This window comes from Lepidochelys kempii, chromosome 23 (genome assembly GCF_965140265.1).
Source record: "Lepidochelys kempii isolate rLepKem1 chromosome 23, rLepKem1.hap2, whole genome shotgun sequence".
Lineage (NCBI taxonomy): Eukaryota > Metazoa > Chordata > Testudines > Cheloniidae > Lepidochelys > Lepidochelys kempii.
Genome location: NC_133278.1, coordinates 4,087,571 through 4,115,508, shown reverse-complemented (window position 1 = coordinate 4,115,508; position 27,938 = coordinate 4,087,571). Strand labels below are relative to the sequence as shown.

Genomic DNA, 27,938 nt, shown 5'->3' with positions numbered 1-27,938 from the left:
TCCCGCGGCAGCCCCATCCCCCCGAGGAGGCGGGGATGCGGCGCTGATGCTGCGGGCGGCGCATGGGCTCTGCGAGGCTCCGGACCCAGCGCCAGCGCCCGGGCACCGAGCAGACGGACGGATCCTCGTCCCCGGTAGGTGCGGCCCGGGCCGGGCCCCCACCGGGACAGAGGAGTCGGGCCGGGCCCAGCTGCCTCCGCCCCGCGGGGATGCGGGGTGGGGGTCGGTGTTTATCTGGGGCCCGGCCGGGATCAGCCCCCGCCCCCCAGCCGGGCGAAGATCAGGTCCCTCCCCTGTCCCCCCTGCATCGCCCCACTGCTGCCCTCCCCACCCGCCACCGCCCCCCAACCAACCCGCCTGTACCCCATCGCCCCCCCGTCCCCTTCCTCATCGACTGATCACCCCACCTGTACCCCATCCCCCCTTCCTCTCCCATCCTTCCCCGTCCGCCCCCATCGCCCCCCATCCCCTTCTCCATCGACTGATCACCCCACCTGTACCCCATCCCCCCTTCCTCTCCCATCCTTCCCTGTCCACCCCCATCGCCCCCCATCCCCTTCTCCATCGACTGATCACCCCACCTGTACCCCATCCCCCCTTCCTCTCCCATCCTTCCCCGTCCGCCCCCATCGCCCCCCATCCCCTTCTCCATCGACTGATCACCCCACCTGTACCCCATCCCCCCTTCCTCTCCCATCCTTCCCTGTCCGCCCCCATCGCCCCCCATCCCCTTCTCCATCGACTGATCACCCCACCTGTACCCCATCCCCCCTTCCTCTCCCATCCTTCCCCGTCCGCCCCCATCGCCCCCCATCCCCTTCTCCATCGACTGATCACCCCACCTGTACCCCATCCCCCCTTCCTCTCCCATCCTTCCCTGTCCACCCCCATCGCCCCCCATCCCCTTCTCCATCGACTGATCACCCCACCTGTACCCCATCCCCCCTTCCTCTCCCATCCTTCCCCGTCCACCCCCATCGCCCCCCATCCCCTTCTCCATTGACTTATCACCCCACCTGTACCCCATCCACCCTTCCTCTCCCATCCTTCCCTGTCCACCCCCATCGCCCCCCCGTCCCCTTCCTCATCGACTGATCACCCCACCTGTACCCCATCCCCCCTTCCTCTCCCATCCTTCCCCGTCCGCCCCCATCGCCCCCCATCCCCTTCTCCATCGACTGATCACCCCACCTGTACCCCATCCCCCCTTCCTCTCCCATCCTTCCCCGTCCGCCCCCATCGCCCCCCATCCCCTTCTCCATCGACTGATCACCCCACCTGTACCCCATCCCCCCTTCCTCTCCCATCCTTCCCCGTCCGCCCCCATCGCCCCCCATCCCCTTCTCCATCGACTGATCACCCCACCTGTACCCCATCCCCCCTTCCTCTCCCATCCTTCCCTGTCCGCCCCCATCGCCCCCCATCCCCTTCTCCATCGACTGATCACCCCACCTGTACCCCATCCCCCCTTCCTCTCCCATCCTTCCCCGTCCGCCCCCATCGCCCCCCATCCCCTTCTCCATCGACTGATCACCCCACCTGTACCCCATCCCCCCTTCCTCTCCCATCCTTCCCTGTCCACCCCCATCGCCCCCCATCCCCTTCTCCATCGACTGATCACCCCACCTGTACCCCATCCCCCCTTCCTCTCCCATCCTTCCCCGTCCACCCCCATCGCCCCCCATCCCCTTCTCCATTGACTTATCACCCCACCTGTACCCCATCCACCCTTCCTCTCCCATCCTTCCCTGTCCACCCCCATCGCCCCCCATCCCCTTCTCCATCGACTGATCACCCCACCTGTACCCCATCCCCCCTTCCTCTCCCATCCTTCCCTGTCCGCCCCCATCGCCCCCCATCCCCTTCTCCATCGACTGATCACCCCACCTGTACCCCATCCCCCCTTCCTCTCCCATCCTTCCCCGTCCGCCCCCATCGCCCCCCATCCCCTTCTCCATCGACTGATCACCCCACCTGTACCCCATCCCCCCTTCCTCTCCCATCCTTCCCTGTCCACCCCCATCGCCCCCCATCCCCTTCTCCATCGACTGATCACCCCACCTGTACCCCATCCCCCCTTCCTCTCCCATCCTTCCCCGTCCACCCCCATCGCCCCCCATCCCCTTCTCCATTGACTTATCACCCCACCTGTACCCCATCCACCCTTCCTCTCCCATCCTTCCCTGTCCACCCCCATCGCCCCCCATCCCCTTCTCCATCGACTGATCACCCCACCTGTACCCCATCCCCCCTTCCTCTCCCATCCTTCCCCGTCCACCCCCATCGCCCCCCCATCCCCTTCTCCATTGACTTATCACCCCACCTGTACCCCATCCCCCCTTCCTCTCCCATCCTTCCCCGTCCGCCCCCATCGCCCCCCATCCCCTTCTCCATCGACTTATCACCCCACCTGTACCCCATCCCCCCTTCCTCTCCCATCCTTCCCCGTCCACCCCCATCGCCCCCCATCCCCTTCTCCATCGACTGATCACCCCACCTGTACCCCATCCACCCTTCCTCTCCCATCCTTCCCTGTCCGCCCCCATTGCCCCCCATCCCCTTCTCCATCGACTGATCACCCCACCTGTACCCCATCCACCCTTCCCCTCCCATCCTTCCCTGTCCGCCCCCATCGCCCCCCATCCCCTTCTCCATCGACTGATCACCCCACCTGTACCCCATTCCCCCTTCCTCTCCCATCCTTCCCTGTCCGCCCCCATCGCCCCCCATCCCCTTCTCCATCGACTGATCACCCCACCTGTACCCCATCCACCCTTCCCCTCCCATTCTTCCCCGTCCATCCCCATCACCCCCCCATCCCCTTCTCCATCGACTGATCACCCCACCTGTACCCCATCCACCCTTCCTCTCCCATCCTTCCCCGTCCACCCCCATCGCCCCCCATCCCCTTCTCCATCCACTGATCACCCCACCTGTACCCCATCCACCCTTCCCCTCCCATTCTTCCCCGTCCATCCCCATCACCCCCCCATCCCCTTCTCCATCGACTGATCACCCCACCTGTACCCCATCCACCCTTCCTCTCCCATCCTTCCCCGTCCACCCCCATCGCCCCCCATCCCCTTCTCCATCGACTGATCACCCCACCTGTACCCCATCCCCCCTTCCTCTCCCATCCTTCCCTGTCCACCCCCATCACCCCCCATCCCCTTTGATCACCCCACCTGTACCCCATCCCCCTCCCCCATCACCCCTCCCATCCTTCCCCATCCACTCCCATCGCCCCGCAACCAACCCGCCTGTACCCCATTGCCCCCCCGCCCCTTCCCCATCGACTGATCACCCCACCTGTACCCCATCTCCCATAACCCCTCTCATCCTTCCCCCGTCCACCCCCATCGCCCCCCAACCAACCCACCTGTACCCCATCCCTCCTTCCCCATGCACCCCATTGCCCCTCAACCAACCCGCCTGTACCCCATCGACCGATCACCCCACCTGTACCCCTTCCCCCCATCCACCTCCATCACCCCCAACCAACCCCCCGTACCCCATCTCCCCCCTTCCTGATTGACTGATCTCCCCACTTGTACCCCATCCCCCCATCACCCCTCCCATCCTTCCCCTGTCCACGCCCATTGCCCCCAATCACTCCCCCTGTACCCCATCGCCCCCCAAGTACCCTATCACCCCCACCTGTTCCCCCATCACCCCCACCCTTCCCATCTGTACCCCAGACCCCTCCCTGCCCCTCCATCCTCACCCAACTACTCCATCACCCCACCAGTCCCCTGATCACTCCACCCTTTCCATCTGTACCCTCAGTGTCACTCACTGCCCCTCCATCCTCCCCCAACCATCCCATTACTCCCACCCTTCCCATCTGTACCCACAGTGCCCCTCACTGCCCCTCCATCCCAATCCACCCATTCCTATCCCCATCCACCCCACAGTCCTGCCCTGTGTGCCCCATTCTCCCCTCTAGGCCTTGACAACCCCCCTCATCGCCTCCCTCCATTCTCTTGTCCTGATCCTCCTCCCTCACCCCCAACCATTGGTCCCATCCCCCCCGCTGCTGGGCTGCCCCATTTCTTCCCCTTTGTCCACCAGTCCCGCTGATTCTGGGGCTCTTGTGATTTTTGGATGTCAGGCTAGGGGTGTGTATAAGGCAGGGGGAGGAGGGGGCAAGTGTCTAAGGGGGCCCCCACCAGGCCCCCCTCTTCTGAGACCAACACCCCCTCTTTCCCTTCCCTCTTGCACACACGGCAGCGGGAGGGGCTGGGGAAGCCCCATCCGCAGCCGGGGCAACGGTTCTGATCCGCAGGGCAGGCCAGTGTGGACCAGTGGCAGGAGAGACCTGGCTCACCTTTCCCACAGGGGGCTTTGGGGGATGCGGGTGGGAGGGGGTTCTGAACTACTGGGCTTTCCTAAGCTAGAGCAGGAGGCAGCAGTGTATGATTTGGTGAGATGGGCAGAGGGAGTGGGGTCTAGTGCTTAGAGCCAGGACTCCTGGGTTCTATCCCCAGCTCTGGGGGGGTCCTATCTGTTGTGATTGCTGGGAGACGGTGTGCTTAAGCTCGCCCATAGCTAAATGCCTTCCCGCTTAAGCATGGGGGAGGGACCAGTGAACCCAGGCCCGAGTGAGTACTGGGGAACAACAGATGAAAGAGCAGAGACAGGAGTGGGGCCTAGTGTTTAAAGCAGGGCACTGTAATTTCACCCTGGATTTCAGTTCCCCATTCTGCCTTGCCATGTGACGCTGCAAGGCGGCCCATTCACTGGTCCATGCCTCAGTTTCCCCATCACCTGCCCAGTATTTAGTAATACCAAACTCACTGTGGGGACGTGGGGGTGAGCCTATGGGGCTTAAAATGAATGTGAGCCCATGGGACAGAGGGTGCTGCAGAGATGCCAGGTCTGATCGTATTAGACCTGCCCAATGACAGTGACTAGACCCTTGGGGGGCGCGGCGGGTTCAGCTGATTGCTCAGGCCTGGACATTTTTTCTCCCCGTTTCCTCCCCAGCCAGGAGTAAGAACCCATCATGACCAAAGACGACTCAGCCGAGCTTCCCTCCGAGGAGGCGCGCCAGCCGCTGGAGTTCCAGAGCCCCATCCTGGAGCGGAGGAAGAAACCCATCGTCCATCCCTCCGCCCCTGCACCCTTGCCCAAGGACTATGGTGAGCTTGCCCCGCCACCTGCCTCAGGACTCGTCAGTGTCTTGCTCTCACCCTCCTTTCCTTCCTCATTCTTGCCCTGCATTAGATCAGGCTTTGGATCCCAGTGACCCCCAGCGCCCAAGTCAGCTGCGTGGGGTAATGTTTCCCATTGCCGAGGGGCCTCATCCCCAGAGGTGCTGAGCACCAGCCAGTGAGAGGCAGCATGGCCCACCAGCTGGGGCCACGGGAGAGTTCAGTTCAGTTCCCATCTCTGCCGCTGACCTTCCTCTTTCTGTGTGTGCCTCAATTCCCCCTCCTGCCTGTTGTCTGGTTTGACTGTCCGCTCTCTCGGATGCTGGGGGGGGGAGGGGGCCTCTTGCTCTGTGTCTGTGCACAGCCCGACACAATGGGGCCCTGCTTTCAGCTGGGATCCCGGGGCGTTGCCATGATGTATGTAAGAAGAGTGGCGGGTGCTTGGAACTTCTGGGGATCAGACCCCAGCATCAAAATCCCTAGCTCTTCTCATTAAGGGGTCTCAGAGCCCCATTTTACAGATGGGGAAACTGCTCCGTGCTTCAGTTTCCCCAAAATGGGGGCAGAGCTAGGATTAGAACCCAGGTTACCCAGGGCCTAATCCAGTGGGGTATTCACTAGGCAACACTGCCTCCCTGCATTGGCCTATGGGTGACAAGGATGTTGTTGCATTCTCCTCCCATGTGGCTCTGTGTCATTCAGCTTTTAACCCCAGGGCCAGGTGCCCTGGAGTCTGAATCCTTCTACTTATCCACCATGCGTCCTCCACTCACCCCACCCCCCCAGCCACAACGGCTCACCGCTGCTTGGACAGGGCCAGCTCTGAGCCAGCAATCTCCATGGCCCAGTCAGGCCCCGGTTTCTCTGCTGAGACTGCCAGCAAGAGGTGACTGTGCCGTCTGAGAAAATGGGCTGAGACCAGCCAAACTCGCTTCATGTAAGCTGCCAACCCACTCGTCAGTGCTAATGGAGTTCAGCCGTAGAAACCGAGGCCTGATCTGAGCAGAGTTAGGACCAGTTTGTGTCAGGTGGGAATATGATTCTTCTTCTGTATACAAGCCAGACGGGTTATACTGGTATAGCTCATTCCCCTTCCTATACAGGAATAGTTATCCATGTCTGAGCACCTTTACGCCTGTATAACGGCACCCAGGACTCCTGCTTTAACTAGACTGGGATAGTTGGTAACTTGGGTGGGGAGACAAAATCCCTAGGCTGGATGTGAACCAGAGGTTCCGAAACCCTTCCTTTGACTGCTGGCTCCATGGGCCTGAAATTTACGAACGAATTACCCACCTCCGTCCCTCTCAGGACCAGGACCCGGTGGAGGTGTGCCGGGGACGAATTGGCAGGTGATCGGTTTCTAAACACAGCCCAGTGACTCAGTGTTGCTAGATGCAGACACAGTGCGTCATCGGATGCCATTATTCTGGAAAGTCTCCTCCCTCCCCCCCGCCCCCCAGCTGCTTTTGCATGAATTTGGCTAGGACCGTGACAAGAGAAGTATAGATTTTTGTATAAGGGCTGGGGAGATGAGAGAGGGGTACGTGTCTCACCAGCAGTAGAAAAGGGAGTGGGGGGAGGGTGACTTTGGATCCTTTATTTATTTTTATTGGCTTATGCTGTGAATATTTTGGCAAATAAGATGAGCTATGAAATCCATGCTAGGAATATGCTTATAGCACGTGCTGTTACAATAAGCTTTGGGGGGATTTTTTTGCAGCGTGGATTGCGTGGGAGACCCCTTGGCTCTGTGCAGGTCTCTAGGTGCCTACACCTTGTTGTGATTAATTTAAAAAAACAAAATGAAACAATTTAAAACCAAAGGTGAAAGGAGTGGAAGGCTGATCTTGTTTGCCTGAGACTCAGGAGAGTGAGGGTCTATCCGGGGCTCTGCTACTGACTCCTTGTGTGATCCTGGACAAGTCACTCGATCTTTCCGTGCCTCAGTTTCCCCATGGGTAAAATGGGGAAACTAACCCTGCCTTTGTCTATTTAGATTGTGTGCTCTTTGGGACAGGGACCGTTGCTCACTCTGCGTCTGGGCAGCGCCCAGCACAATGGCGCGCTGGTCTCGGTGGAGCGTTAATAATTTAGCAGTTGTGGTGGGCATCAGATAGACGGCCCCAGAGAGGCAGAGACGTGGTTTGTTTATTTCCAGCGCAAACTGCTCCCCAGCTGAAAGGGGAGAGAGTTCAGTGTCCAGGGCCGTTCAGGCCCTGATTCTTTGCTTGCTGTGAGCTGAGGCCCACAGACTCATTTCACCAAGCAGCCCTTGAATCGTAAATGGCTGCTGGTCACTACCCGCCTGGCTAGGATTGGAACCGGTGACCTGTGCAGCTCCACCCAAATGGTTTCTTATGTAGTTAAGACAGTCATTTGTTTAACAATAATTATTATCCGTTGTTTTTATTTATTTATGTATTAATTATTAGTAATACTGTAATGCCTAGAAGCCCCAGTCATGGCCCAGGAGTCCACTGTGCAAGGTGCTGCCCATTTTGTTGCTATTAGGTGTATTGCGGTAGAACCTAGGAGCCCCAGTCATGGACCAGGACTCCGTTGTGCCAGGTGCTGTATATATATTTTTTGCTATTAGGTGTATTGTGGTAGCACCTAGGTGCCACACTCATCACCCAGGCCCCCATTTAGCTTACGTGGCAGGGGCTGGGCTTTCCGCTCCGCAGGGCCTGCTCCCTTCCTGCAGTGGCTGCCCTGGGAGAGGGGCGAAGTCGTAGGCAGCTGGGCATTTGTACAGCATTTACCAATGTTAACAATCATCAGCATAACCGGAATTGACAGCCGTGGCCTGGGCTGAGCGATGGATCCTAGAAGGTGTCCTGCCAAACGGAAAGAGCAGCTGATGTTATGCAAATGGACAGTTGGCTCAGCCTAGAAGAACCCAGGAAAGGCAAATGAAAGGCAGGGTGCGATGGGATGTCTGATAGCTCATGGGGCTGGGGAATGGGACCCTTCCCATCTAAGGGGTGCTGGCTCCAATCCAGCCTCGGGGAGGGGACTGGCTGACTCAAGGGGGCAGGGAATGGGACATGGGGCCTGTCCTATCTAGGGGGCACTGGCTCTGATCCAGCCCCAGGATGGGGGGACCGGCTGGCTCTGGGAGTGGGGAATGCGACAGAGGCTTCTCCTCTTGGGGTCTCCAATTCTAATCCAGGACCTGGAGGAGGGGCTGGCAGGCTCAGGGGATGGGGAATAAGATATGGGACCTCTCCCCTCTAGGGGGTGTGGGCTTTGATCTGGCCTCAGATTGGGAAGACTGGCTGGAATATGGTGGGGACTGGGATATGGGACCTCTCTCTAGGGGGCACGGTCGTTGATCTGGCCTCAGGGCAGGGGGACTGGCTGGCACAGGGGCAGAGGCCGCGGAGGGAGGGGGCGGATAGCAGACAATGCGGCTGCCTGGTTTGCAGAGAGATGCCATCAATCTGGCACCTTTCACCCGTGTGAAATTGACTCAAAAGCCTCCCCGTCACACAAGCCAGCTCTTGTGCTGCTCACAAGCTGTGTTTTACCCCAGTTCTGAAACGCTCTCTCCTTTGTCCAAGGGCCCTGCCCTCAGGAAATCTATAGCTCAGCCCCAGAGTCAATCAGACGATTGAAACAATTGAAACAATGTTTATTCCTCCGCAAATCAATCTGAGCAACCGAAGTGCGGTACAGTTTATGAGGCCAGCTTCTGTTTTTATTAGATCTGTGGTGGTAATGTCTGGAGCCCCCAGATCAGGGCCTCTTTGTGTTGGGCGCTGCCCAGACACACCGTGACCAAGATCGGGACCCTGTTGCGCCGGGCGCTGCCCAGACTCAGCAAGAGATGGTCCCTGCCCAAAGAGCTTCCCGTCTAAACAGGCAAGGCAAACCAAGGCAGGATTATTCTCCCCCCAGTACAGCTGTGGAAACTGAGGCCCAGAGAAGGCAGGGTCAAGTTTTCAAGCCACACTTGTGGCCATATTTTCCAAAGAGCTGGGGTCAGCCCTGAAACACGGAGCAGGTGTTTCAAGCGAGATGAGCGCTTGACACATGCTGAATATTTATTTGTGAGGGTCATTCATAGAAGATCAGGGTTGGAAGGGACCTCAGGTGGTCATCTAGTCCAACCCCCTGCTGAAAGCAGGACCAAGCCCCAGTTTTTGCCCAAGATCCCTAAATGGCCCCCTCAAGGATTGAACTCACAACCCTGGGTTTAGCAGGCCAATGCTCAAACCACTGAGCTATCCCTCCCCCCCAATATTGCTTCTATCTAGTGCATGAAAGGGAGGTGAGCTCTTAAAATTTGCTTCTCTCCTACCCCACTTGTATAAGGCAGAGTGGGGAATTGAACCTAGAAGTCCCAGCCCACTGCCTTAACTATGAGGCTGTGGACAGGATGAGGGGCTTGTGGATGAGCTCAGGGAGATGATGCTTCTTGACTTTAGCAAAGCTTTTGACACGGTCTCCCATAGTATTCTTGTCAGCAAGTTAAGGAAGTATGGGCTGGATGAATGCACTATAAGGTGGGTAGAAAGCTGGCTAAATTGTCGGGCTCAACGGGTAGTGATCAATGGCTCCATGTCTAGTTGGCAGCCGGTATCAAGTGGAGTGCCCCAAGGGTCGGTCCTGGGGCCGGTTTTATTCAATATCTTCATAAATGATCTGGAGGATGGTGTGGATTGCACTCTCAGCAAATTTGCGGATGATACTAAACTGGGAGGAGTGGTAGATACGCTGGAGGGGAGGGATAGGATACAGAAGGACCTAGACCAATTGGAAGATTGGGCCAAAAGGAATCTGATGAGGTTCAATAAGGATAAGTGCAGGGTCCTGCACTTAGGACGGAAGAACCCAATGCACAGCTACAGACTAGGGACCGAATGGCTAGGCAGCAGTTCTGCAGAAAAGGACCTAGGGGTGACAGTGGACGAGAAGCTGGATATGAGTCAGCAGTGTGCCCTTGTTGCCAAGAAGGCCAATGGCATTTTGGGATGTATAAGTAGGGGCATAGCGAGCAGATCGAGGGACGTGATCGTTCCCCTCTATTCGACATTGGTGAGGCCTCATCTGGAGTACTGTGTCCAGTTTTGGGCCCCACACTTCAAGAAGGATGTGGATAAATTGGAGAGAGTCCAGCGAAGGGCAACAAAAATGATGAGGGGACTGGAACACATGAGTTATGAGGAGAGGCTGAGGGAGCTGGGATTGTTTAGCCTGCAGAAGAGAAGAATGAGGGGGGATTTGATAGCTGCTTTCAACTACCTGAAAGGGGGTTCCAAAGAGGATGGCTCTAGACTGTTCTCAATGGTAGCAGATGACAGAACGAGGAGTAATGGTTTCAAGTTGCAGTGGGGGAGGTTTAGATTGGATATTAGGAAAAACTTTTTCACTAAGAGGGTGGTGAAACACTGGAATGCGTTACCTAGGGAGGTGGTAGAATCTCCTTCCTTAGAGGTTTTTAAGGTCAGGCTTGACAAAGCCCTGGCTGGGATGATTTAACTGGGAATTGGTCCTGCTTTGAGCAGGGGGTTGGACTAGATGACCTTCTGGGGTCCCTTCCAACCCTGATATTCTATGATTCTATGATTCTATGATTCTATGCCATGCTTAGGGGGCTGCCAGGAAAGGGTGTATTTGCTGGCAGGCGTAAGGGATGATTCTCCACTGGCCTAAAATTCATGGGACCTATTTTTATGTCTTTATTTTCAGTCTTTGCTAAAGCTGCTTCGGGTTTTGGGTTATAAACTCGGGCTTGAGCCTGTTGGACTCGGCGGGAACTCACACGTTGATTTCAACAGCAAGTGACTCGATGCCCCTTTCGCTCGCCTCCCGTGTCCCCGCCCGGCGGCCCCGGCACACCCTCCTTCTGCACGGCACGGCACGGCACGGCACACCTGTGGTGTCGAGATGCGGCCCCCCCCCGCCCTTCAGGCGTGGCCGTCCGGCTACTTCTGCTGGCGCGGCTCTCTGCCCGGGGAGCTGCCGTGCCGTGATGCTCGCGAGCGACAGTCACGCTGGCCTGGTTTGCCGTTGGGGTGTGCAGATCAAGCAGCAGTTTCATAAGCTGCCATTGCTGGGGGAGGGAAGATCCAGGCTTTGTGTTTCCCCTGCAGGCTGAGACAAGCTCTTGTGTGAGTGCCCACTGCCTGGGATATTCAGCCCGAGGCTGCCTGCAAAGCGGATAAATGTGGCTGCAGCCCATATGTGTCAACGGCACAGAGCTGTCGGCTCGCTAGAATGTTAATTCAGGCCTTGGTTAATTCAAAGGACCCTATGAGTCAGGACTGAGTCAGTGCCCCAGGGTGGTACTGGGGCGGTGGGGATCGGTCCAGCCAAAAGTGTGGGTGGAGAAGCCTTTTGGAGATACTCTTCCCTCTCAATGAGTCCTGGTCCCCCTGCTTTGCTACAGGGAGCAGGGTGGGTGACTCAGTAGAGGGCGCTCTGCCTTTGCATTCAGTGCTGACCCCGGTGCCCCAGTGTGGGGCTAGGGGGCGCTGTGCTGCAAGGCTTCAGTAGGGGGGCGCTCTCCCCTTGCAGTCAGGGCTGACCCCAAGGCCGTGCGAGGAGGCGTTGTACTGCAGAGCGTCCGTAGGGGGGCGCTCTCCCCTTGCAGTCAGGGCTGACCCCAATGCGTCACTAGGGGGGCGCTGTGCTTCTTGACTTGGCGTCTTTCAGATAAAATGCAAAACTGAAACCCTAAACCCTTCTGGTGGTTCTGCGACGCTCTTTGCAATATAGCGGCTTCAGCCCATTTAGCCAAGGCACTGGGGTTAACTGGAGCCTACTTCCTTCCAGTCCCCCCATGCCGTTCCAATTATATGTAGGGTTTCCCTTTACTTTCTACCCTAAAGGGATGCACCGTGTTGCCGTTGAACGCTGCCGCGCCCCACCCCAGAGGAGGCTGCATGGTAGCACTGGTGAGCGATCCCTGCACAAATATGAAAGGAGGGTGGTTTATATGGTTATGGCGGAAGTCACCGGGTGGCACGGTGACAGCCATATCAGTTCTTTCTCTTAGCCTGGGAGCAGAGTTGGGCTCTTTTCGTGCTGCCGTTTCTCTCTGGAGGAGCTGTTGCAATCAGCGGGAGAACTGAGCCGTTGCCTCAGTCTCCCCGAGTTGAGTGGAGGCTTTGGGCAGAGCTGCTCCCTGGGAATCAGCCATTGGTGTTTGGCCAGACAGAGGACAGGGGTCAGATGGGAGAGGGGGAAAAGAGGTGCTACTCTTCCAAGCCCCGCCCACTAAATAAGCCCCGCCCGCGCACGTGTCTCCGCCCACAGCGGGCTGTGCAGACAGTCGTAAAGGGGGTTGGTTTGCCCCTGGGCTCTGCCAGACTCCTGGGCTCAGTGTGACAGAGAAGTAGAGTGACCAGACGTCCCGATTTTATAGGGACAGTCCCGGTATTTGGGGCTTTTTTTGATATGTGCTCCTATTACCCCCCCACACTCCCCATCCCGATTTTTCACACTTGCTGTCTGGTCACCCTACAGAGAAGGCAATTTCCTGCAATCTCCAACCTGGCCCAACCTGATTGAATTAAGCGTCGGTATCCTAGGGCTTGTCTACATTTGCAACGCTGCCGCGGTGCGGCCATTCAGCTGCGCTGCTGGAGTGCGCTGGTGTAGACGCAATTCGTGCCAGTGGGAGGGGTTCTCCTGTCGCTGTGGTTAATCCATTTCCTCGAGAGGCGAGGCTGGCGTTTCTGTCGGCGTCGCGGGCCACTTCCATCGGCAGGAGACACGTTTCAGTGGAGACCCGTGCGCCGCTAAGGCATTGCGTTGTAGGGTAGACCAGGCCTGAGGCAACAGCTCACTTGCGCCCCGAGGAGACAGCCGTGGTCGGCCGATCAACTGTTACAGGGGGGACGAGATCAGACGCCCAAACTGGACCGGCGAGTGACTCTCAGATTCACGGCGGGGCTGGTTCTGAGCGAGAGCCGTTGTGAATTTGTGGCCACAAAAAAACCAACCCCCCGCTGGGTGGGATTAGAAGGACTGATGATGGGCCAGGGCCTGTTCGAGCCTCGGTGCCTGGCCAATCCTTGCCCTCTGCCAGGCCACTGGAAGAGCAGCGGGCGTTGCAGGGTCTCTGCCGCAGTCACAGCTCTTGGGGCCAGTGATGTAGCCTCACTTGAGCAGCGCGTCTCTGGACCGGCCAGCTCCAGCGCGGAGTCGATTAACAGCCCAGGGCTGTTCTGCCCCGGGCGGGAGGGGCTCGGCTGGTGGGAGCCGGAGCGCGGAGGCGACAGGGTCGTTGGTGTTTGTCTGACGGGGTGACACTGATAGGGCTTTAATGGTGGCCAGACAACTTTGTTGGGACGTTCAGCATCCGGGTTACGTCTCGGGTCTGTGCGTTGCCTTGTGCGCTCGACTCTACGAGCAACTTCCCGGCGTATCTCAGGAGGAGCAATCCGGTTGAGGCAGGCAGATTTGCTGGGAACCGGGCTGCCTGGACGTATCCCGCTGAGATGCACAACTGCACCCAAGAGAGGCGATGGCTGGGGAACTAGGAATCTAGAGCGGGTGCCCCTGCTGGCCCCCAGAGGGGGAATATAGGCGCAGTTGCCCTGAATTGTAACCGGTGACTCCTTCCTGATTGCGGAGGAGAAACAAAAACTCTTGTGGCCGCTCCCAAACCCCACCCAGCATATTGGGCATCCCCGTGACCTGCCCTGGCTTGGCTGGACATGAAATCGTTAACGCTAGGGAGGTGGTGGAATCTCCTTCCTTAGAAGTTTTTAAGGTCAGGCTTGACAAAGCCCTGGCTGGGATGATTTAATTGGGTATGGGTCCTGCTTTTGAGCAGGGGGTTGGACTAGATGACCTCCTGAGGTCCCTTCCAACCCTGATATTCTATGAACGCGGCGGACGTTTAAACGGGCTCACACCTTCCTGAGATGAGGGGAGCGGCTCACACCTCTCCGAGCAATTACTTCAGACTCTCTGCATGGGGACCTGTTTTCTGGGCAGCCAGAAGAGCTAGTTGGTTTGTAAATGAAAGCTGAGCTTCTGGAGAGTTGGTTCAGAGAGGCGCAGGTCTGGCATGCGGGCACATACTGGTTATCGCTGAGTCCTGGTGGACGGGGGCCTGCATGCTGTTTGCAACCACCTCTGTCCAGGGGCTGGTGTAAATGAAACAAGCTGTGCTCAGAAAACACCCTGACTCTTCATCGCTCCCGGCTCTGCACTGGCCTGCTGGGTGGCCTTGTGCACATCCCTTCCCCGCTCTGTGCCTAAGTTTCCCCTCCCACTTCTGTCTGTTTAGGCAAGAACTAACTGGTGTCTGTGCAGTGCCCAGCACTAGGGGGCCCTGGTCTGCGTTGGGACCTCTAGGTGCTACTGTCATACAAGCTCGGTATGGCGTGGTCTCGATTTTGGATGGGGATAGATTCCCCTACTGTAGTGCACCTAATAAAGGGATAGATTCCCCTTTTTAAAGACCTTCCTTCTCTTTCCAGCTTTCACTTTCTTTGACCCGAATGACCCGGCTTGCCAAGAAATCCTCTACGACCCCAAGACCACGGTCCCAGAGCTGTTTGCCATCATCCGACAGTGGGTCCCCCAGGTGCAACACAAGATTGATGTCATAGGCAGCGAGGTGAGTGAGGGGAGCCGACGCGCCTTGCGCAGTACCTGGTGCTCGCGAGAGGTGCCGGGTTGCCCGCCCTGGGGACATGGGACGCGCCGCGGGGGGCTGCAGCTGGGTGGAACCGGCACATCCTGGTCAGAGAAGGGTCTGATTCCACTGCGGGGGTCTGAGATCGGCGCTGCAGCGGGTTGGAAAACAGCCCACAGGAAATTCCGAGGTAGAGCTGGGCGGGGGTTGGGAGTCAGGACTCCTGGGTTCTGTTCCCAGCTCTGGGAGGGGAGGGGGGTTGAGCGGGTTAGAGCAGAGGGGGGCTGGGAGTCAGGACTCCTGGGTTCTATCTTCAGCACTGCTACTAAGTCGCTTTGTGACCCGAGGCAAGTCCCTTCCCCACTTTGTGCCTCAGTTTCCCCCTTCTGCCAAAGGGGCAGTGCCTGCCTTCGGGATTCCCAGGGCAGAGGTGCACCGTGTGGCTGCTGTTAGAAACCTCCCATCAGGCCCTGAGACGCGCTCATCTCTTGCACCCCCCAAGCCCCCATCACCAGGCACCTTCCCACTCTAGGCTGGGTGCTGCTGACCTGGAAATTAACTTGAGACGCAGCAGGATGGCTGGGGGGGAACAAGGCTTGATCAGCTCTGGCCAACCCCACCCCCTGCTCTCTCTTTCCCCTCCCCTTCTTCTCCTCCCCCCACCCTCTCTCCCCTCTTTCCCCCTCCCCCTGCCCTCCTCCCCTCTTCCCCCCCCAGATCCTGAAGCGCGGTTGCCATGTGAACGACCGGGATGGCTTGACCGACATGACGCTGCTTCATTACGCCTGCAAAGCCGGGGCGCACGGTGTCGGTGAGCTGGGGTCAGGGGAGGGCTGCAGGCTGGGGTGGGAGGGGGAGGCTCCCTTGGTGGGGGTTGCCCTCTATCTCTGCTGAGGCGCGAATGGCCAAATCCCCCGGTTGCGGGGTGGGGAGCTGCTGTCCTGGAACAATTGGGACAAGCTGGGGGGCTCACACTCCCCCACGCAGACTCTGCCCCTGTGCCGTGGGCCCAAACCGCACTTGAAGGGGGGTGGCAGGTGGCCCCCATCCCCTTGAGGCAGGGCCAGCATCGTGGGACCCATTTCTTCCCCCTGTGGAGCAGGATCGGGGCCATTCTTTCTCCTCCACAGAGGTGTGTGTGGCGGCCCCACAGTGCTCACCTCAGCAGCTGGGGTGTCTCTGCTTGGTGGTGGGGGCTGGGCCTGCTGCACTCTCCCCAATCTGCCCCACACAGAGCTCCCTGCTTGCGCAGGGCTGGCCGGACCCCCAGGAGCAGGGCGGCTGGGAGTTAAAAAACCCACTGAGATACCTGGGGCAGCTCCCCATGCTCAGAGCAATGGGCTCAGGCTCTCGGCAGACCCAGGCAGTGTCAGTTACACCCAGGACAGCTCCCCGTGCTCAGAGCGGTGGGCTCAGGCTCTCGGCAGACCCAGGCAGTGTCAGTTACACCCAGAACAGCTCCCCGTGCTCAGAGCGATGGGCTCGGGCTCTCGGCAGACCCAGGCAGTGTCGCTGCGTTAGTTACACCCAGGACAGCTCCCCGTGCTCAGAGCAATGGGCTCAGGCTCTCGGCAGACTCTGGCAGGCATTAGTCACACTCCATTCCTCTATTTCGGGCTTTTCCCCCATTCACCATGGCTGGAGAGCTGCTTTCTTTCCAGTGCAAGCCAAGCTCCTCCTCCTGGGGGTCCCGTGACGCAGGGAGCCGGGGCTCCCAGCCTGGGCCCAGCGCGCCTCTGCCTTCCTCCGGTCTGGAGTGTGCAGTAGCCTCGGGGGGAGGGCGGTTGCAGGGGCTCTTGTGCCCACTCAGGGCTCTGATCCCATCACCTTTGTCCCCCTCCCCCCAGGTGACCCTGCTGCTGCCGTCCGCCTCTCCAACCAGCTGCTGGCCCTGGGGGTGGACGTGACCCTGCGTAGCCGCTGGACCAACATGAATGCCCTGCACTATGCCGCCTACTTCGACGTGCCTGAGCTCATCCGCCTCCTGCTCAAAGGCTCCAAGCCCAAAGGTGAGCCGGGGTGAGACGGGGGAGACACATGCCAAAGAGGGGGACGCTTCCCCCCCAAGTGCTACTGCCCAGGGGCTCTGGGGTTGCGTTGCCCTGGCCCAGGTGGCCCAAGCCGTGTTTCTGGTAACTGGTGAATGTCAAAATACCTAGGAAGGCAAAGGTGACCTCAGTGGTTAGAGAGGGAGAGGGGCTGGGAGTCAGGACTCCTGGGTTCTATCCCCGGTTCTGGGAGGGGAGGGGAGTCTCATGGTTTGAGCAGCGGAGGGGGCTGGGAGTCAGGACTCCTGGGTTCTCTCCCCAGCTGTGGGAGGGGAGTGGGGTCTAGTGGTTAGAGTGGGAGTGGGGGAGGGCTAACAGTCAGGACGTCTGGGTTCTATCCCCAGCTGTGGGAGGGGAGTAGGGTCTAGTGGTTAGAGCAGGGGGCTGAGAGCCAGGACTCCTGGGTTCTGTTCCCACTTCTACCACTGACTCATTGTGTGACCTTGGACAAATCGCTCCCCATGCCCCTGTTTCCCCTCTAGCCCTCGGCATGGGGGGCGGCAGGTCCCTTCAGGGCAGGGGTTGATGCCTCACCCTGGGCCGCGTCCACGCTTTGCCTTGCAGTGCTCAACTCGACCTGCAGCGACTTCAACCACGGTACGGCGCTGCACATCGCCGCCTCCAATCTGTGCCTGGGGGCTGTGAAGTGTCTGCTGGAGCACGGGGCCAACCCTGCTGTCAGGGTGAGAGCCCAGGCGCGGGAACGGGAACTAAACTGCCCAGAGGGGAGGGGATGACCTTATACAGGCAGGAGACCAGCTGGGGCAAGATAGGGGCTGGTGTGGGAGGCAGCTGGCAGCATATAAAAGACACCAGATTGTCAGGATACGGATCAGGGTGGTGGGGAGGGAGAGGGGAGCTGGCATCAAACCAGTGACCTGATATGGACTGGGGAGAGGGCAGGGGGAGGTGGCAGCAAAGAGAAGACCTAACTGTGGGGATATGGACTGGGGGGAGGAGCAGCAGGCAAAGAGGGGCTCTGACTCTGAGATATGGACTGGGGGGAGGGGCTGCAGGCAAAGAGGGGCCCTGACTCTGGGATATGGACTGGGGGGAGGGGCTGCAGGCAAAGAGGGGCCCTGACTCTGGGATATGGACTGGGGGGAGGGACTGCAGGCAAAGAGGGGCCCTGACTCTGGGATATGGACTGGGGGGAGGGGCTGCAGGCAAAGAGGGGCCCTGACTCTGGGATATGACACAGGGGATGGGGGACCGCACACAGACAGCTTCTCGGGCCCTCCCCCCCTCCCCCGGCTGCCCCGTCCCCTCCTCCCGTCCCAGCGTCTCTCCCCCTCTGCCCCCTGCAGAACAGCAAAGGGCAGGTGCCGGCCGACGTGGTGCCCGACCCCATGGACATGACGCTGGACAAGGCCGAGGCCGCCATGGTGGCCAAGGAGCTCAAGCAGCTGCTGCTGGACGCCGTCCCCCTGAGCTGCAACCTGCCCAAGGTCACGCTGCCCAATTACGACAACATCCCCGGCAACCTGATGCTCACCTCCCTGGGCCTCAAGCTGGGGGAGCGCGTCGTGGTGGACGGACAGAAGGTACCGGCCCGTCGGCCCCCTCTGGGAGCTCCCCAAGCGAAGCGGGGGTGGGCTGGGCCGGGGCTGGGTCTGCGCTGACCCCAGTGTGGCAGTAGGGGGCGCTGCGCTGCAGGGAGCGGGGTGGGGGCTCAGGCCGGCCGATGATCTGTTTGCGTCTCTGTAGCTGGGCACCCTGCGTTTCTGTGGCACGACGGAGTTCGCAAGTGGCCAGTGGATCGGGGTGGAGCTGGACGAGCCAGAGGGCAAGAACGATGGGAGCGTTGGAGGAATACGCTACTTCATTTGCCCTCCGAAGCAAGGTAAATGGGGCCCGGACGCCTGGGTTCTGTTCCCAGCTCTGAGAGGGGAGCGGGGTCTAGAGCAGGGGTGGGCAAAACTTTTTGGCCCGAGGGCCACATCAGGATTCTGAACTTGTATGGAGGGCCGGGCAGGGAAGGCTGTGCCTCCCCAAACAGCCTGCCACCCCCCATCCACCCCCTCCCACTTCACGCCCCCTGACTGCCCCCCTCAAAACCCCGGACCCATCCAATCCCCCCTGCTCCTTGTCCCCTGACCGCCCCCTCCCAGGACCGCCCGCCCCAACTGCTCCCTCCGGGACCCCACCCCCTATCCAACCCTCCCTGTCCCCTGACTGCCCCACCCCCTATCCACACCCCTGCCCCCCTGACTGCCCCCTCTGTTCCCCGTCCCCTGACCGCCCCCCCGGGACCCTACTCCCTATCCAGCCCCCTCTGTTTCCCGTCCCCTGACTGCCCCGCCCCCCAGAACATCCGCCCCATCCAACCCCCCTGCTCCCTGTCCCCTGACTGCCCCCCCGGGACCCCCTGCCCCTTATCCAACCCCCCCACCCCCCGCCCCCTTACCGTGCCGCTCAGAGCACCAGGACTGGGAGCTGTAAGTAGTACACCGTAGGTAGCGCATTCCTACGGGGAGCAATTTAATACACGACACCTGCAGCTCTCGCAGCCCCGCCGCCCACCCCAGAGCGCTGGCGGCCCGGCAAGGGAGGGCGGACAGCAGGGGAGGAGCTGGGGACGACCCTCCCCGGACAGGAGCTCAAGGGCCAGGCAGGATGGTCCCACGGGCCAGATGTGGGACAGTATGGGGGGCTGTGCTGCAGGGAGCAGGCCATAGTTTGCCCACCTCTGGCCCAGAGGCTAGCGGGTGGGCCTGGGAGCCCGGACGCCTGGGTTCTGCTCCTCTCTCTGGAAGGGAATGTGGCTTAGTGGATCCTGGGCTGTACAGTTTAGCATTTTCTGAGTCCCCCATTGACTGTTGTTGTTTTTTTCTCCATCTTCTCAGGGGTTTTCGCCTCTGTGTCTAAAATCACCAAAGCCACAGACCAGACGCCATCATCGGTGACATCCACCCCAAAAACCCCCCGCATGGACTTCTCCCGCATGACTGGGAAGGGCCGGAAGGACAAGAAAGGTAGCAGGGCACTTCTAGTGGCTGAAGCAGCAGGAGCTGGGAGCCAGGACTCCTGGGTTCTGCTCCCAGCTCTGGGAGGGGAAGTGGTTAGAGCAGGAGGGCTGGGCGGCAGGACTCTTGGGTTCACTTCTTTGCCCAGCTCTGGGAAAAGTGGGGTTTAGTGGTTAGAGCTGGGGCGGGGACGGTGCTGGGAGACAGGACTCCTGGTTTCCACTCCCAGTTCTGCCACTGATTCTGTGCATGACCTTGGTTGTACCCCTTTCCTTCCATGTCTCATTCATCCACATCTAGAAAGGTACTTGGCTAATTAACCCTGAAGATCCTTTATCACTGGGGGTGGGTGGAAAGAGCAGACCCAGCCTTTGGATCTGAAATCTCATCAAGGGGCTTGACATGACGGCCAATTAATCAGGGGCTCTTTGCGAGGAGATAAACCAGGAGCCCCCCCGGCCCTGTCCTCAGATCGTTCCTGCCCCTCCATGTCTGGTGGGGGAGATGTCAAAGCCCCGGCCAGCTGGCCGGCTCTGGTGCCGCAAAGAGTGGAAGGGGAAATCTGCATGCTATTTACATATGCAAATTGGAAAGGCCCAGCCTCCCCACAAACCAATCCCACCAGTTCTCCCCACCCATCTCCTGCTGTGGGCTCAACGCCCCCTCTCCTCGGCTCTTCCCCCTGCTCCCTCCAAGTCACTCATTGGAGGAGAGAGGAAAAGTTGAGGGCAGGGAGACGGCAGGATTGGCTTACAGGTGAGCAGGGGGAGGGGTTTCATTCACCGCCCCCCTTCCTACCCCACTCTGGCACCAGGCTACCCTCTGGGGCCGCTGCTGCTGGAGGTCTGGGCAGCCCTGGGCTGGTCTCACTGCCTTTCCGCTCAGCCCTCAGGAAGAAGTCTCCATCCGTGGGCAGCCTGGACCGAGAAGGGCTGAAGATCGAGATCGGGGACCAGGTGCTGGTGGCAGGGCAGAAGCAGGGCATCATCCGGTTCTACGGCAAGACGGACTTTGCGCCGGGTAAGGCACCGGCTGGCGGGAGGGCAGAGCCGCCGGTTGGTGGGTGGAAAAGACTATAACAGGGTCTTTTAGCTCTGGAGTGGGAGTCTGGTGCTTGTAGATCCGAGGCTCCGGGGTTTGATCCCGCGGCTCGTGCTGGGAAGTGGACAGCTGACGGCTTCTTATCCCATCACCAGGTTACTGGTTCGGCATCGAACTCGACAAGCCCACGGGGAAACACGATGGCTCGGTCTTTGGGGTCCGGTATTTCACCTGCCCCCCTAAGCACGGAGTCTTTGCCCCACCTTCCAGGGTCCAGAGGTACGTTTCTCCTGGCTCTCGCTGCGTGTGAGCGTGAGCGATTGCCTTTTGGTGGCTGACCCCACCAAGGGACGTGCTGCTTCTTTCGCTCAAGGGTGGGAACCTACGGCTGTGGCCCTGCAGGTGCTGGGTTCAAATCCTGCCTCCCTGAGGGGGCGTTTGTGAGCACCATTTCCTGCAGCGTTTGACAGCTCTGGTTCTCACTGGCAAGGACGCGACAGCCTCCAAATCATCCTAACGAAGCCCCTTTGAGTGGCAGATATTCTCCCCGTCTGAGGCAAATGTCACAGAAGTGGCTTCTGCCCGGATTATCCACCTCCTGTTTTTAAGAGGCTTTGGGACAGATCTCAGGTCTCGCCTATGCGGGGGTTCACCCTGATCCCCGTCACTGGTATGCGAGCAGCCTTCCTGGACTATCACCGGGGGTTGGAATCTGGGCAACTCCCTGGCGTTGGTCCGGTCTTGGCTCCTCCACACCTCCGTGAACAAGCCTCTCTTCTCTGCCCCTCCCTTTCAGGATCGGTGGCCCCAAAGACTCCCAGGGAGATAGCAGTTCGGTGAAGAAGGTGCACCAAGTCACTAGTAGGTATACTCTGGATCCTCTGCCTTTCCCTTGCCCCCAGCGACGGGAGGGACCAGGGGCCAAGCCCACCCCACCTGTGACTCCACTGGCCTTGCACCGGGGGTGACTTAGCTAGTGAGGCCATGGGGACATCCAGTCTTCCCCAGCAATTCCATCTGTGCCGAAGGCATGGCCCCATGGAATCTCTCTTCAGTGCTTATGTGACCCCCCGCCGGCACTGTCCTCTCTGAGCATCTCACCATCGTTAGGGTGTTTTTAGCCTCACATCACCCCTGGGAGGCAGGAATATTTATCCCCCTTGCTCAGAATGGGAAACTGAGGCACAGAGGGGCAAAGTGACTTGCTCAAGGTCACGCAGGGAGTCTGTGGCTTAGCAGGTCATGCTCCAACCCCTGCTCCACGCTCCCCTCATTCTGCCAGCGCCGTTCCCCCAACACACACTGCCCTCGATGCAGCAGCAGCCCTCCCTTGCCTCAGCCCGCCACTCCCTCCCTCCTCCCTGTTTAGAGCCGTAATCCCCGTCATCTCTGCGATCCTTTGCAGCCACCATGCAGGGAATTGAATCCGGGCCTCCCACATCCCAGGCGAGCACCCTAACCACTAGGCCTGTGCACCCTCCTGGGTTTGTTGCACGGTGATTCCACCTGGGTTTGTTAGAGGGCGTCGGTGGCCCCCGGGTACAGTGACTCCCTTTAAAGCGAGGGCGTTGTCCCTTCTCTCGCAGTGTCACAGCCAAAGCGCAACTTCACAGCAGTCAGGACCCCAAAAGACATCACGTCAGAAAACTCCATCTCTAGGTAAGGCGGGGGAGGAGCTGTGGGGGGGGAGGGGGCGATAGCTGGACTGCTGGGGCCCTGCGCTGTGGCTACTCTCTGTCCACCAGGGCCCATAGGGGGCTGATTGGGGATGTGGCCAAAGCAGCCTGCTGTTTCTATTCTCTGCTCCCCAGGATCCATAGGGGGGAGGATCAGGAACGCGGCAGGAGTGTACTGTGCTGTGGCTATTCTCTGCCCACCAGGCCCCACGAGGAGCAAACAGGAAATGAGAGCAGTGTCAGAGCTAACTGACTGCTAGAGCAGCCTTGAGGCTGCTCTGACTTGTAATGCTGGCCGGGCAGGCCCCTGCACAGGAAGCATATGGGGAGGACAGAGCTGGCTTAAAGCCATTGTAAACCACCTTCCCTGTCTCAAGTGAGAGTGGCAGCACCAGACCCCTGGAACGTCTGCACCAGCTCTTGCAGGGGATGATTGATAGAGTCATAGTGGTTAAGGCCAGAAGGGACCATTAGACCCTCTAATCTGACCCCGATACCTCTGTATCAAGCCCGAAGACTTGAGCTAGACTTTGGCGTTTCAGTCCTCAGGAGGCTAACCTGTTGTGAGCCCCCCTCAGATCTAGCTGGGGGGAAATACCCATTCCCTGGCTGCCTACCTAGCTGTTGTTATTTATTATGGGAATTACAGTAGCGCTTAGAAACCCCAGTCACAGACAAGGACCCCTTTGTGCTAGGGCTGTACGTTTTTATTGCAATTAAGTGTATTACGGTAGCACCCCCCCAGTCATGGAGCAAGACCCCATTGTACTAGGTGTTGTATATTTTTATTGCTCTTAGGTGTATTATGGTAGTGCCTAGGAGCCCCAGTCACAATGGTGTGAGGTGCTGTACAGTTTTGTTCCTATCAGGTTTGGACCAGGATCCTGTGGCGCCAGGCGCTGTACATTTCTATTGCGATCAGGTGCTGTACAAACACCGAACAAAAAGTCAGTCCCTGCCCCTAGAAGCTGACACGCTGCCTTCTCATTTCCTCTCCCCCTGCTGGTGGGGTCCCTGCTGCGAGCTGCCCGGTGAGCGCTCCCCCCGTCTCTCGTCTCTTTCAGATTACTCTTCTGCTGCTGGTTCCCCTGGATGCTGCGTGCAGAGATGCAGTCCTAAGGCCTCGGCGCGCGCCTCTCCCGTCCTCCGCTCTGTCCTCTGTTCTCCAACTAACCGAAAGACTGCTCTCCCCGTTGGGCTCTCATCTCCCCCACCCTAGTCGCAGTTCTAGTGAACCCCAGTGCCTTGGTACCATTGAACGTCGCCCCCCCGTAGTCTGCGAGAAAGGCTGCACTAACCCCCCCAAACACCACGCGTATGCACCTCCCACCCCGGGTAGATGTGACATGGGCTTGGAAGCTCCCCTCTTTGATTTCTCCCCTGACCCCCTTCCGGAGCACAGTGGCATGAACACAAAACCTCTTTGGTACGGATTTCCCTCTGCGGTTTGATTGCTCTGAGCCTGACGCTCGGGGTAAGGCCGATCCAGCATCCCCTGAACCTGGCCCTTTGAGTTGCTCCCCAATGAAACTTAATCTAACCTGGCCTCTCTCTACATCTCTGTAGCTGTGTGGACAGTGTCAGTTTATAACACTCCAAGCGTGGAAGTAATGCTCCTCCCCAGCTTAAGCCGCCTTTTTCTCTGGGAATCATGTAATGCTCACCTTCCAGGATTAGATTGCTCAATTCCTTCCAGGGAGGAGATCTGGCTTATAGAAACCGGTCTCTTGTTGGACCTTAAAGAGCAGTGAGATTTGGGGGGGATCTTCCTCTCTGGAAGCAGTGCGGGCCCCCTTCTGAGAAAGCCCCTGTCCCCCAGGCATTCACTCTGGGGCGCACTGTGCAGTTACCATGGGGGGAAATCAGTGCTTGAGTGTATTTCTAAGTGAGATCAGCACTTACTAAGATTGCTAAGCATTCCCCTTGAGACACAACCGCTCCAAGGACCATCTGATGTTAGCTTCAAAGGTTGGAGCAGCTTGTACCCGATATGTTCAGGGCGAATCTGAGGGGTTGGGGTCTCTTAACACAGCGGGGTGCCTGGTGCTCCCCTGTCCCTCTTTCACTCTTATCGATTCGTTCCCCTCGGCGTAATCGCTCTTTATTCACAGGCAGAGGCACCGGGCTTTTTTCCTTTTGAGCTGTTTAGGAAAAAAAAAGAAAAGAAAAGAAAACGACCCTTAATAACTATCTTAAAAGAAAAATTAGCCATGGAGGGTATGTTGATGTTCTCCACTGAGCCAAAGGTCTGTCTAAACACGACCGTCGTCCTGTTTAACTCTCCCTGTTAAAGCAGTCCAGTCCCAGTCCAGTTAAAGCAGTACTGTGGATTTATACTGGTATCAAGGTGCTTATATCAGTCTAGTGGAGAGGAAAGGGAATAAGCTAGCTACAAGTAAACCTACACGGGGGTTATATCAGTGTAATGGTATCAGTAAAAAAAACCACTGCCCGGTTCTCTCCTGTGATAACCTCAGCCTGGATAAATAGCCAGCTTTGATCCCGTATAACCATGCGGTTTATAAAGGTGCCTCAGACTGCAACAGCTTATTCCCCTTCCCATGTGGGAATAGCTATCCTGGTATCAGCACACTGAGCCGGGTAAAGCTGCGTCCACACTAGAGGGGAGTTGTACCACGTCAGCTGGTCCGGTCTAGTGAAAGGGGTACAGCGTCTGGGGGCAGGGCAGGTCTTGGGAACGCTGGGAAGTCGGAGGTATTTGGGACGTTGCCAACAGCCTCCGGGTGGCTGGTTTTGGGAACGGCGGAGAGCTCCCTGTCTGAGTGCCGGGGCTCGGCTCTGGGCAGCAAACGGTACCGCGGCCTGCTCTCGCTGGGGGAGAGCTACAGATAGTTGGGTGGGGGCTGCCCAAGACAGGGTGTGGGTCATTGCTAGCAACCAGGAACAGCTGCATAAAATCTATCCCTCCATCCATCGCACTCTGTCCTCGGATCCATCCATCTTGTCCCGCCACCCATCCTTCCTTATCCCTCCCTCCTCAGCTTTATCCATCCATCTTCTCCCTCCATCTCTCCATCCTTCTCCCTCTATCCTTGGATCTGTCCATCCATTCTTACCCTTTCTTCCATCCTCCACTGCTGCTGCCATGTCCCCTAATGTCACAAAGTAGGAAAGCTGGAGAAAAACGACTGGTCAACCTGCTTTCTCTGGGGTGTCCTGTTAGTAAGCAGAGGCAGCCTGGTCCAGTGGTTAGAGGTGGGGAAGCCAGGACTCCTGGTTTCTATTCCTGACATTGGGAAGGACAAGGGAAAAGGAAGTCCAGACACCTGTTCTATTCCTGACATTAGGAAAGGTGCGCTGGGCAAAGGAATAGAAAGCCAGGACTCCTGGGTTCTGTTCTTGGCATTGAGAAGGAGGGTGGCTAAGTGTTTAGAGGCGGGAGACTACTGGGTTTTCTTCCTAGCTCTGCCACTGACACTATGGGCAAGTCTCTGTGCCTCTGTGTGCCTCGGTTTCCCCCATCGACAAAATGGGGATGAGGATATTGACCCACCTCACTGAGGGATCATGGAGCTTGCATAACGAGAAGGCTTTGAGCCCCTCAGAGTGGCAGCCCCTCCTGGAAACACAGAGCAGTACCAGTCAGTGAAAAAAGGACCTGGGCCCAGTGTACTTTAAAACACCTCCAAATGGAACAGCAGCTTGTGCACCAGGCCAGAATTCTAACCACCATCTCCAAATCCTCCAGCCTTCCTCCATGTCTTTCTGTTGCATTTTGTGAGAGCTGGGAAAAGCCAGGACTCCTGGGTTCTATCCTGACACTGGGAAAGGAGCCTTGGGAATAGGAAGCCAGGGCTGGCCCCTAAAGCTGCCCCCAACATGCATCTCCATCCCTGTCAGCTGTATGAGTACTAAACACACACATAACCTCATCCCCTTTGCCTCCTCTCTAGCCCAATAAAAAGACTCCTGCTTTCTCATTTTCTTTTTACTAGCAATAAAAAACCTGCAATTGCTCAGCTTTGTCCTGGTCACGAGGGGGTATCCTGGGCCTTCCCCCATTTCATCCGGACCTTGAGTCACCCCGGCCGGGCCTGCGTTCCTGATGCTAACCATCATCGGGGACCGCTGTCAAAATGCTAACCTGGCCCTAGTCCGGCTCTGACTCCTTTGCAGTGGTCCCCGCCATGGCCTCAGTGTTTGTATAATAGAAATCACGTCGGATGGAGTTTCTTTAACACTATTTTTAAAATTTGTAACCCATTCTCCTTGTAAATGGTTTAGCGAGTGGCTTGTTACTCCCGCTGATGATCTCGCTGTTAACTCTGCATGCCTTGTCCCTTTCCCCTTCCATCCAGGATCTCTGGAAAACTCAGCATGAGAAGAAATCAGTATGCCTATTGCTTATCTGTCATTAATAAAGAGTGTTTCTATGTGCATTGTGTAAACGGCCTCTGGCTTCCACTCCTCTCAGTGCTGTTCTGTCCCATCCCCCTGCCTCCCCCCCATTCCCAGCTCCTCTTTGGAAGTACTGTAATAATATGAGGAGAGGGAAGGTGGCATCTCAGGTCAGCGGGGCATTTAAAACGAAAGCCTCTGCAGTGTCTAAGTTTAGAATCCCCCTTTTCCCCTGCAATTGTGAGGGCAAGAAAATTAACTTAAAAAAATAATAATTTGAGATTCTCAGCGGAGGCTTTAAGATGCCACCTTCTCTCTCTTTCTGGAGTATGAACTTAATCTCTCTTTCGACCCTCTCCAGCCCTGCCTCTGAGCTCTCTGGCGGCTCGGCCGTCCTTCCCAACAGAGCATCTTTAGAAGTGAAGCCCTAGGCTCAACTCGCCCTTGGAACGATGCAGCTGATCAACCCCAACGTTTCGGGGATCATTCTAGGCGCCAGTGAGCAGAACTCCACTGATTTGGTGGCGCGGGGGGGAATGGAGGGGACAACTACTGGAGTTGAATGCAGCCACATCTTCAAGCCCCTCTGCTGCTGGCTGCAGATGGCAGCTATTATGCATTCCAGCATAACAAGCCCCCATCTCGGCTCTGCCTATCCTCCCAGTAGAGCTGACGTCCTGAATGACTTATCACTCAGACAGAAAGAAGAGGGATAATGGGGAGGGGTTGAGAATGCACACACAGCCCTTGCCATGGGGCAGAAGAGGGTGCACACAGAGCTGCTGGCATAGAGGGAGAATGGGAGACCCTGGTATGGGAGGAGGAGGGAATGGGGGGCACACAGAACCTCTGGCTGGGGGGATATTCGGCGACAGGGGATGGCTCACTTGATGATGACCTGTTCTGTTCACTCCCTCCGGGGCACCTGGCACTGGCCACTGTCGGGAGACAGGACACTGGGCTCGATGGACCCTTGGTCTGACGCACTCTGGCCGTTCTTATGACCCTGTTATGGGGGGAATGGGAAATGGGGGACACAAGCCCCTGGCGTGAATGGGGAAAACAGGAGACAATGTTATGGAGGGCAGCCCTGG

General features: G+C 58.1%; 1 protein-coding gene across 1 annotated transcript; it reads left to right on the top strand.

The window, feature by feature from the left end:
* The first annotated feature begins 30 nt into the window (after positions 1 to 30).
* Positions 31 to 26,883, top strand: CLIP3 (CAP-Gly domain containing linker protein 3). Its single transcript, XM_073322340.1, has 14 exons — positions 31 to 134; positions 4,987 to 5,141; positions 14,597 to 14,736; positions 15,472 to 15,565; positions 16,602 to 16,763; positions 17,367 to 17,485; positions 18,110 to 18,346; positions 18,510 to 18,645; positions 19,649 to 19,777; positions 20,654 to 20,788; positions 20,965 to 21,088; positions 21,606 to 21,670; positions 22,396 to 22,468; positions 23,550 to 26,883. Exons 2-14 carry the CDS (start codon positions 5,006 to 5,008, stop codon positions 23,602 to 23,604), a joined length of 1,605 nt encoding a protein of 534 aa, XP_073178441.1. The 5' UTR covers positions 31 to 134; positions 4,987 to 5,005; the 3' UTR covers positions 23,605 to 26,883.
* Positions 26,884 to 27,938: the final 1,055 nt, after the last annotated feature.